Genomic DNA, 10596 nt, shown 5'->3' with positions numbered 1-10596 from the left:
ACACAGAGAAATATTTCAGTCTCCAAGGCGACAGAGATCGCCGCCCTTCTGGTTCTCCCGCGCACCCCGATGACGTCACGCGACGATGTTTTCTGACATCAGAGTTTCCTGCCTGCCATCTTTGTTCCTGGCAAAGTGGGTTTTGCGCAGTGGCTTAGATCTAGAGAAAGAATCGTGACCGGCAGGAAACCATTACAACACCACCCGGGGTTGTGCTCTCCAGCTGCTGCCGCCACCCCCACCCTTGCCTCCGGTGAGTTCAAGGCGACTGACTTTGAGGTGTGTCCCTAATTGGTTGGGGAGTTGGGGGAAGAGGAGAAGGGAATCCTCAGGCTGGGTCGGAGACCGGGGGAGGAGAGGAAATCCTAAGAACGTGACCGTTGAGGATGGAGGGAGCCGTCGGGTGTGACCGTTGTGTGGAAAAGGGTTGGAGAAAGCGTCTCCTCCGTGGTGGCTGTGGTGCCGTGAGGGAATCCTCGAGTGTGGCGGCAGGTAGTGGGGGGTGGGAGGAAAGATGTGTTTCGGAACCGGGGGTTTTGGAAGGCCAGAAGCCAGGGGTGTGGTCGGTAGAAGGCTGGAGGCCGTAGGGGAAACCTTCCTTCTTTCCCGCTCCGCGTCGTTCCTTGAGAGGCTGGGACGTGTCCACCAAGTAAAAGGAAAAGGGATTCCCCAATAGGTTTCCTCATTGGTGGGCAAACGTCGTCCATCTCTCGTAATTTGAGGTTAAGAGACACCTCTTCTCCACCTTGTAATGGAGGAACTTATCCCTAGAGTCTTGACCACCTAGGGAAAGAAAAATTTCTGACACGTAGAGGAAGGATAAGAAACCTCTAGAATTGACCCGATGTGAGAGAGAGGGAAGCCAATGGGAGTAAATCTTGACCCGGAATTTTTTTTTCCTGGGCTTAGCAGGAATAGCCCGGTTTGGAAAAGACTGTAGATTAAGCTAGAAGTTAAGAAACTGGAACTTCCTGTTTTTTTCTTCTTATCTAAATCCAAAGAATGTATTTCATTCTGTTTGTTTTTAGGACAGTCGTCTATATGGGGGCGGGCAGGCCTTTATTGAATTCACTTAGCTATTTCATTATGAAGCAATGTGAATGAAGCCTAGCTGCTTCATTAACCTTTTGACTTTTAAAAAGAAAATTGTTTAAACTACCAAACACTGTTAGCATAACCATTGTGGTTTAAAAGAAAAAGAAAACACAGTAAACTCAGAAAGGCAGAATGACTAAGAAAGAAGGTGGTCTCAATGAGGAACAATTTAGATTATTAATTACCTATCTTGTATATTGGGCTTAGCCTCAGGGTACGTTTACAAATAATAGGCAGTAGCTGATGAAGAAGATGAAGCTGGACAAGAAAACGTGTAACACATTCCACTGATGACTAAGCGTGGTGGTAAGGTGAGAACTGTTTGCAGGTATCTTAACAGTTGAAACTCCCAAGGAAGTAGAAAGGATGGTGTGTTCTGCAAAGAGCCTCACCAAAAGTTGAGTGGTAAAATAAAAGTAAATCTAACATTTTGATTCTGTATTAAGAGACTCAAGGAAGTCCAGTTCTCTCATCTTTTCCCCCATATTTTAGCATATTCGGTTTTAGGCACAGATTTGAACCAAGCTGAATAAGGAATATATTAGATAGGACACATTCTCCTTTCCTTCCTTCCAGTTTGTCAGTTTTCAGTTAAAGATTGAATATACACTTTTGAGCTTCTTTCTTTCTGTATAATATTAACAGATTATTTTGTAGTCTGTAATATTTAAATAGAAATCACAGGTGATTTAGCATTTAAGTTCAGTTTCTTGTGAGCTAAATGATACCTGAACATGCTATTGTCTTTGCATTATTATTGAATATTTGATTAGAAAGGCACTTAGCACCTCTCACCCTTGTAATAAAAGATGGCTGGAGTGACCTTTCTGCTTTATAATTTGGTTAACTTTTGCCAGTTTTTCACTATGAGCACTGAGCTGTATAAATCTCAACTTTGTGAAAAGAAGGACTTAGTGGCCTTACCAACTCTAATTTAGCTCCTGTTTCCCGAGAGCCATTTGAAATAAATACCCTATTATTTTTTTTCCTGCCCTTTTTCTACCCAAGCTATTAATCTTATTTTGCTCCTCAGTTTCTCTTTTGGGGAACTGGAGAGAGGGAGAGATAGGAAAGGAGGGACTTTCACAACCTATATTTGGTTGAAACTAGGTTATGTTAAATCTGGATATATAATCCTGTGCTGGGAGGCCGTCTCTGAAATGCAGTGACATCACACTCTGGTCTAGGACAAGTAAGAGTGATTATGGCAGCCTTGTTTAACAATGTTGGTAGGCCATACCATAAATCCTTAGAGCAGCCAGTGAGTAGAAAGGTAGTTTGAGTTCAAATTTCCCTGGCGTTGCTTATTTTTAAGGATCCGAAGGAACTTTTTCCCTCTGGGAGAAGCTTGAGTTTTGAGGCATTTCAGCAAATGCTTGATTTTTTTCTTTTTCTTTTTTTTCCCTGGAGCTTCATTTTGTCTACTTTTTCCTGTGGCTTATTAGCAGACATTAGTTTTTATCATCCTATATTTTGGGTCCTCTAGATATGTCCATATCTAGCATATGATTTTGTCTCATTAAAATAATATATGTGTAAATTTTTTTTTTTTTGAGTTGGAGTCTCACTCTGTCACCCAGACTGGAGTGCAGTGGCCGCTCCCGGCCACCGCAGCCTCGACCTGCTGGGCTCCAGTGGTCCTTCCGCCTCAGCCTTCCAAGTAACCGAAATTACAGGCATGCGCTACCACACCCGGCTGATTTTTGTGATTTATTGTAGAGATGAGGTCTCACTGCCCAGGCGGGTCGCGAACCCGCGGGCTCAGGCAGTCGACTCACCTCAGCCTCCCAGAGGCGCGGGATTACAGGCTGAGCCACCGAGCCCAGCATGTGTAAATTTTTGAAGTGAAAGTCACATACCATAAAATTAATCATTTTGAGGTGAACATTCCAGTGACATTTAGTAAATTCACAGTATTTTGCAACCATTTGCAGAAGTCTCATTTGTTTTTGTTTAGACAGTTTTTTTCTTGGAGTTTTTTTTTTTTTCTTCTTAAGGCAGGGACTGACTTGGTACAGTTTCCCTGTCAATATGGATAGGGAATTTTTTGTTACTATTATTTATGACAGTGTTGGTTAAGAGTGCAATATGTTTATCCCTTTTCTTCAGAGCAGGGATTCTTAATTTAGGGTCTATTTTATGGGCTTTTTTTTTTTTTTTTTTTTGAGTCAGAGCCTCACTCCGTCACCCAGGCTCCTGTGCAGTGGCATGTTCACGGCCACTGCAGCTTTGACCTGCTGGGCTCAGGTGATCCTTCTGCCTCAGCTTTCCACGTAGCTGGAACTCCAGGCAGGCGCCACCACACCCAACTAATTTTTTGATTTATTGGATGTGCGCGGTCTTACCAAGTGACCCAGGCAGTAACCTGTGGGTTAGGGCAGTCCTCTCTTCTTCACCTCCCAAAGTGCTAGGAGTTCAGCCGAGAGCCACCACACCTGTTATTTGATGATCCTTTAAGACTTAGAATGACATAATAAGATCCTAGACAGAACATACGGATTTGAGTTATAGCCCTCCTGTCAGGCTCTAGTAATCATTTTGATATACTGGTTTTTCTGTATGTACGTGTAAATTCATAGATAACTTCAGATTTATTCAAGGTCTTTTATGTGAGGAATTCCTTTCTTTTTTTTTTTAGAAACAGGATCTCGCTTTGTCTTACAGGAGGCTAAAGTGTAGTGGCACTATCAAGGCTCACTGCAGCCTAAACTTCCTGGGCTCAAGCAATTGTCCTGCTTTGGCCTCCTTAGTAGCTGGGACTAGAGGCTTACACCACCACATCTGGCTAATTTTTAGATGCTTTTGTAGAGACAAGGTCTTGCTGTGTTGCCCAGGCTCATCTCTATTTACCAGGCTCAAGAAATTCTCCTGCCTCAGCTTCCCAAAGTGCTGGGATTGCAGGAGTGAACCAGCACACCAGGCCTGGATTCCTTTCTTTGTTTGCCCTCTAATTTACACTGTGAATGGATTAAATGATTATAACATTCTTTGAATTTTTGCTAGAAAGGCATTATAAAAACATTGCAAAAGAAAGGCCTCTATTACTGATTAATTTTTAATTATAACAAATATTAAAACAAATTTCTATATAATGATATTTCTGAGTTCTAATTCACTTCTTTTTAACAAGATAATTCAGTAAAATTCTTGTACGACCTAAAAAACTGTTATATTAGGATCAAAATTGTAAATAATAATTAACTGGTTGGAGGATAGGAAATGAGTCTAGTTTTCATTAGATTGCACAAATAGCACATTTTAGAGAACAGACTTGAACGAGACTTTTCTTATTATTTTATATGTTTATCTGACTCTTTTTCCTTTTCTTTAATTACATTGGTGTGTTTGGTGCTTAGGTCTTTTCTTCCAGATCATATTTGTTATTGCTTGCCAATTGTATCATCACTCATGTTATATTGACCTGATAGTAATGAACAGGTGCCAGAATGTCTTGTCCTAGAGTTGGTAATAAGTATTGTTAATGATAGTGGTGTGGAAGAAGATACTCATTTTCGAGTGCAGAAGAAATATATATATTTTGAGTTGGAGTCTCACTCTGTCACCCAGACTGGAGTGCAGTGGCCGCTCCCGGCCACCGCAGCCTCGACCTGCTGGGCTCCGGCGATCCTTCCGCCTCAGCCTTCCAAGTAGCTGGAACTACAGGCGTGCGCTACCACGCCCGGCTGATTTTTTGATTTATTGTAGAGATGAAGTCTTGCCAAGTTGCCCAGGCGGGTCTCAAACCCGCGGGCTCCCAAAGTGCGGGATTACAGGCTGAGCCACCGAACCTGGCAAGAAATATTATTTAAATAAAAATTTAACATATTTAAAGAAGTACATTGGACAGAGTCCTTTCTTAAATCAGAAAAATTGTCTAATTATTTGGGAGCAAAGTGACCAGCCTGTGCTGTTTTTGTTTTACTAGAGGAGCCTTGTGTCTGTGAGCCACCTTGTCCAGCATCAACGCCCGGTTCTGATTCTCTTTTGCATACAATATGACTGAACAGATATGCTCAGTCCTTTGCCCTGTTTTAACTGTAAACTGATAATGTTCTTTGGGAATTCTTTGGGCTAAATATAGATTGTTGGAAATAAAGCCACAATGAAAAAAAAATATGTGTAAGCCATGTTTGCTTCTATAGATGTTTGTCGTGAAAGAATATTGTTCTACTAATGGAGACTTCTTTTTCTGAAAGAGATTCCTTTTATTGAAAGTTGCATGTAGGCCAGGCGTAGTGGCTCACGCCTATAATCCTAGCACATAGGAGGCTCAGCTGAGAGGATTGCCTGAGCCCATGAGTTTGAGACCAGCCTGGGCAACTTGGTGAGACCTCATCTCTACAATAAATCAAAAAATTATCCGGGCGTGGTGGTGTGTGCCTGTAGTTCCAGCTACTTGGAAGGCTGAGGTGGGAGGATTGCCTGAGTCCAGCAGGTCAAGGCTGCAGTGGCTGTCAGCGTGCCACTGCACTCCAGCCTGGGTGACAGAGACTCTCACTCAAAAAAAAAAAAAAGTTGCAGCTGGGCTCAGTGGCTCAGCCTGCAATCCCAGCGCTTTGGGGAGACTGAAGTGAGAGGATTGCCTGAGCCCTTGGGTTCGAGACCCGCCTGGGCAACTTGGTGAGACCTCATCTCTACAATAAAAAAAATAAAAAATTTGCCGGGTGTGGTAGCGTGCACCTGTAGTTCCAGCTACTTGGAAGACTGAGGCAGAAGGATCGCCGGAGCCCAGCAGGTCGAGGCTGCAGTGGCCAGGAGTGGCCACCGCACTCAAGTCTGGGTGACAGAGTGAGACTCCAACTCAAAAAAAAAAAAAAAGTTGCATGTAGTATCACGTAAGTTGGCAGGATTGTTTTCTCATTTGATATTATACTTCAGAATACATGCTTTGAAGCTACTCCAACTTGAGGCAAGTCAGTAACTAGATTTTCATGAATGGAAAGTAGTGAGAAAGAGTTTTCAAAATGAATAAGACTTTTTCTTATCTTCAGTGTTTAAGTGATTGATTGAAGATGTGTTTACAAAAAGGTCTAGCTTTAGCTCATGGAGGCTTCGAGGAGATAATTTTGGGTAAAATCACAAAGCCATAATACATAATAGGCTCAGTTTATCACCTGATCATTTGGCCTTTAGATTTTACCCTATTAGCTCTTTAAGGAGTTTTATTTGTTATATTCTTAATTTCCTCTGTATCCTTTGAATCACCAGTGGTGGTGGTAAGGAAGAAGATACTCTTTTTTTTTTTTTTTTTTTTTTTTTGAGTTGGAGTCTCACTCTGTCACCCAGACTGGAGGAGCGGCCACCGCAACCTCGAGCTGCTGGGCTTCAGCGATCCTTCTGCCTCAGCCTTCCAAGGAGCTGGAACTACAGGCACACGCTACCACACTTGGCTGATTTTTGATTTATTGTAGAGATGAGGTCTCGCCAAGTCGCCCAGGTGGGTCTCGAACCCGTGGGCTTGGGCAATCCACTCACCTCAGCCTCCCAAAGGCGCGGGATTACAGGCTGAGCCACCGAGCCCGGCTCTTTTTTTTTTTTTTGAGTCAGAGTCTCACTCTGTCACCCATACTAGAGTGCGTGGCATGCTCACGGCCCTCTACCTGCTGGGTTCAGGCAATCCTTCTGCCTCAGCCTTCCAAGTAGCTGGAACTACAGGTACACACCAGCATGCCCAGCTAGTTTTTTGATTTATTGTAGAGATGAGGTCTCGCCAAGTTGACCAGGCTGGTCTCAAACCCGTAGGCTCAGGCAATCCTCTCACCTCTGTCTCCCAAAGTGTTGGGATTACAAGCATGAGCCACTGTGCCCGGCAATACTCATTGTTGAGTGCAGAAATTCTTAACATAAGTGTTCTTAAAATTAGTTGGATATCTTACTAGATTGATCTCTCTCTCTCTCTCTCTCTCTCTCTCTCTCTCTCTCTCTCTCTCTCTCTCTGTGTGTGTATATATATATATATATATATATATATATATAAGATCTAGATAAAGGAATTCTTTTCTCTTGCTGTAGGTGCACACTAAAGATCTGAAGTCATGACTGACTCCAAGTACTTCACAACCAATAAAAAAGGTAAGTATGAAAAGCTGATCAAATCTTTGAGATTCTTCAAAAAGTTGTAGTGTAAGATCGTCCAATGTAGAATGTTCCTGATCTTTTCCTTTAGATATACATATAGGAAACAGTCTCACTGAAAATTGGCAACTTCTATACACGCATGTATTTGAACAAGTTACTGAAGTATAGGTTTTTAAAGATAGGACTATGATGTGCGTAATTTTGATTTGAAGGTTCTATTTTAGTAAAAGGAGCTCCTCTTTTCTATTTGAAGTCAACATTGATCCATTGAAAATTGATAGATCTGAGGAGGGCAAAAGAGAAAGAAGCTCATTTCTTCTATTAATTTTTTTCTTGGAAATAAAAATATATATATTTTTTTGAGTTGGAGTCTCACTCTGTGAGCTCACCTGCTGGGCTCCGGCGATCCTTCCACCTCAGCCTTCCAAGTAGCTGGAACTACAGGTGTGCGCTACCACGCCCAGCTAATTTTTGATTTATTGTAGAGATGAGGTCTCACTAAGTTGCCCATGCGGGTCTCGAAGCCGCAGGCTCAGGCAATCCACTCACCTCAGCCTCCCAAAGCGCGGGATTACAGGCTGAGCCACCGAGCCCGGCTGGAAATAAAAATTTTATAATAAGAAATACAATTAAAGCATATAGTTAAGTATTTAAAAAGTAAAAATGAAAGTTCCCCCTCCCTGTTTCTATTCCTGAGGGAACTTGATGTGTTTCCTAAATCTTTTTCTATGCATATAAGTATGTATTAATGCACATGATTTTAAAAAATTTTATCTTTAATGTAAAAGGAATCCTACCAAATGTATAGAAGCATGATATTTTCACATCTTTCCATATAGATCTACCCTGCTTCTTGTCTAAATGTATATTTAAAACTGAGAACCTCTAAAGTCAAATCTATGATTTTTTTTTTAGGTCATAGACTGAATTACTTGAGTAACTTTGGATTTTTTAGCCTCATCATCTTTGTGATCAATAATGCAATTCTTGTTTTTAAATGAGTGTAGGCCTAGAAACTAAGGAATCTTGGGAAAGTACAACCTCTCATCTTTTTTTTTGTTGTTGTTGTTAGAGTCTCATTCTGTTGCCCAGCTTGGAGTGCAGTGGCAGAATCACAGCCACCGCAGCCTCGACCTGCTAGACTCAGGTGATCCTTCCACCTCAGCCTTCCAAGTAGCTGGAACTATAGAACGTGCTACCATTCTCATCTAATTTTTTTTATTTATTGTAGAAAAGAGGTCTTGCCATGTTGCTAGGCTAGTCTCGAACCCCTAGGCTCAGGCAGTCCTCTTGCCTCCGCCTCCCAAAGTGCTGGGATTACAGATGTGAGCCACCATGCCTAGCTTACAACTTTCTGTCTTTTGTAAAATGGTGCCAAACAAAACAGCTCATTTCTAGAGATGTGGACGGCCCTCGCATCATAGACAGACCAGTTTAGTTCATTGCAGCCTATTGTGCCTGCAGCTGAGATTGCTGTATTTATTTGTTCCTTCGGATCAGAATTCTGTGCTTTTTGTTTTCTGCAGTCCTTATATTTGCCAAAGTATTCTGGACGTGACACTAACGGCCATTCCTCTTTTCCTCTTGTTTGCCAACAATTTGGCTGGCTTCTCAAATGTACCTTTTCTTCTCTCCTCCAATGGCTGAAATAGGACAACTTTTCTGCCCCAGAATTTGTCTCTCTTATTTCTCATGTAATGTTTAATATCCTGATTGTCTCCAGGTTTAGTAAAGTCTTGAAGAACATTTTGTAGTCTTTTTATTGATTCATTTCGTTATTTATTATAGTAAACATTTACTGAGTATCTACGATGCAGGAGTCACGTTTACTTCACACCCAAACATTGATGGAGTCTCCAAGTCAGTAGGTGCACAGGACAGCTATTACCTATATCTTGGTTTCCAAATACCATTTCTCCCTAAAAGGAATCAGGACTCCTTGGAGAAATGATTGATCCCAGGACAAGGTTTAAGGAAAGTACAAGATGAACATGAACATCTTGTGCCAGAAAGTAAGGAAGTGCTCAAAAAATAAGCTGGGCTCGGTGGCTCAGCCTGTAATCCCGTGCCCTTGGGAGGCTGAGGTGAGTGGATTGCCTGAGCCCGCGGGTTCGAGACCCGCCTGGGCAGTGAGACCTCATCTCTACAATAAATCAAAAATCAGCCAGGTGTGGTAGCATGCGCCTGTTGTTCCGGCTACTTGGAAGGCTGAGGCGGAAGGATCGCCGGAGCCCAGCAGGTTGAGGCTGTGGTGGCCGGGAGCGGCCACTGCACTCCAGTCTGGGCGACAGAGTGAGGCTCCGACTCAAAAAACAAAACAAAACAAAAAATGTTGGGACATGTCAAGGAAAGCATAACTTGAAGGGGCTTTCACTGGCCAAATTTGAGATAATTTGAGCAAGAAAAAAGTGATCATAGTGATGGATTATAACTCATTGAAAAATAAATGTGTGTGTACATGTATATGCATAAATCATGGTAGTAATTTAGACAAGATTCATCAATGAATGTAAAAACTAGCAGGTGAAAGTTTGTGGAGGAACAGGATATTTACACAGTCTCAAAATATCTTTTCACAGATTACTAAGTATAAAGGAAAAAAATAGTAACTTTACAGTATAAAAATCTGACATTTGCAACTTTAACCAAGTATTCAGTGTTAACTCACCAATAATGGGACAAACAACATTTTGCCTTACGACATGATGCACTGAGAAGAACGTACAAATCACTTATGAGTTAGCTTGCCAAAAACAGGTAACCTCAATGTAATCATAAAGGAGCACCTATGAATGACTAACTTAGGGCATTCTGTAACAACTGGCCTATAATTTTTTTTTTTTTTGAGTGGGAGTCTCACTTTGTTGTCCAGGCTGGAGTGCAGTGACACACTCACAGCCACCCTAGTGTCATCCTACTGGGCTCTGGTGATCCTTTCACCTCAGCTTTCCAAGTATCTGGAACCCCAGGCACGCACTACCACGTCTGGCTAATTTTTGATTTATTGTAGAGACAAGGTCTTACCAAGTTGCCTGGGCTGGTCTTGAACCTGCGGGCTGAGGCACACGACTTACCTTGGCCACCCAAAGTGCTGGAATTGCAGGCTGAGCCACCGAGCCTGGCCTTTTTTTTTTTTCTTTTTTTTTTAAATAGAGACAAGGTCTTGCCAAGTTGCCCAGGCTTGTCTTGAACCCCTGAGCTCAGGCAGTCCTCTCACCTCCACCTCCCAAAGTGCTGGGATTACAGGTGTGCGTCACCTTGCCCGGTCTAGCCTGTACTTTTAAATTATCATGAAAAGGCCGGTTAGGCCGGGCTCGGTGGTTCAGCCTGTAATTCCGCGCTTTGGGAGGCCAAGGTGAGTGAATTGCCTGAGTCCGCGGGTTTGAGACCTGCCTGGGCAACTTGGCAAGACCTCATCTCTAC

At 42.4% G+C, this 10596-nt stretch overlaps 1 protein-coding gene across 1 annotated transcript in view; it reads left to right on the top strand.

Moving 5' to 3' along the window:
• The first annotated feature begins 246 nt into the window (after positions 1–246).
• AP2B1 (adaptor related protein complex 2 beta 1 subunit) overlaps positions 247–10596 on the top strand; it is a 148116-nt gene continuing 137766 nt past the window's right edge. The window contains exons 1-3 of the mRNA XM_021707121.1: positions 247–426; positions 1303–1406; positions 7108–7167. Of these exons, the coding sequence (XP_021562796.1) occupies positions 7131–7167 (37 nt within the window). The 5' untranslated portion in view covers positions 247–426; positions 1303–1406; positions 7108–7130. The remainder of the gene's footprint in view (positions 427–1302; positions 1407–7107; positions 7168–10596) is intronic.

Source organism: Carlito syrichta, unplaced genomic scaffold (genome assembly GCF_000164805.1).
Source record: "Carlito syrichta isolate Samal-C Ts95f unplaced genomic scaffold, Tarsius_syrichta-2.0.1 Scaffold316387, whole genome shotgun sequence".
NCBI lineage: Eukaryota > Metazoa > Chordata > Mammalia > Primates > Tarsiidae > Carlito > Carlito syrichta.
The sequence above is the reverse complement of the archived record's forward strand: the minus strand, read 5'-3'. Positions and strand labels throughout refer to the sequence as shown.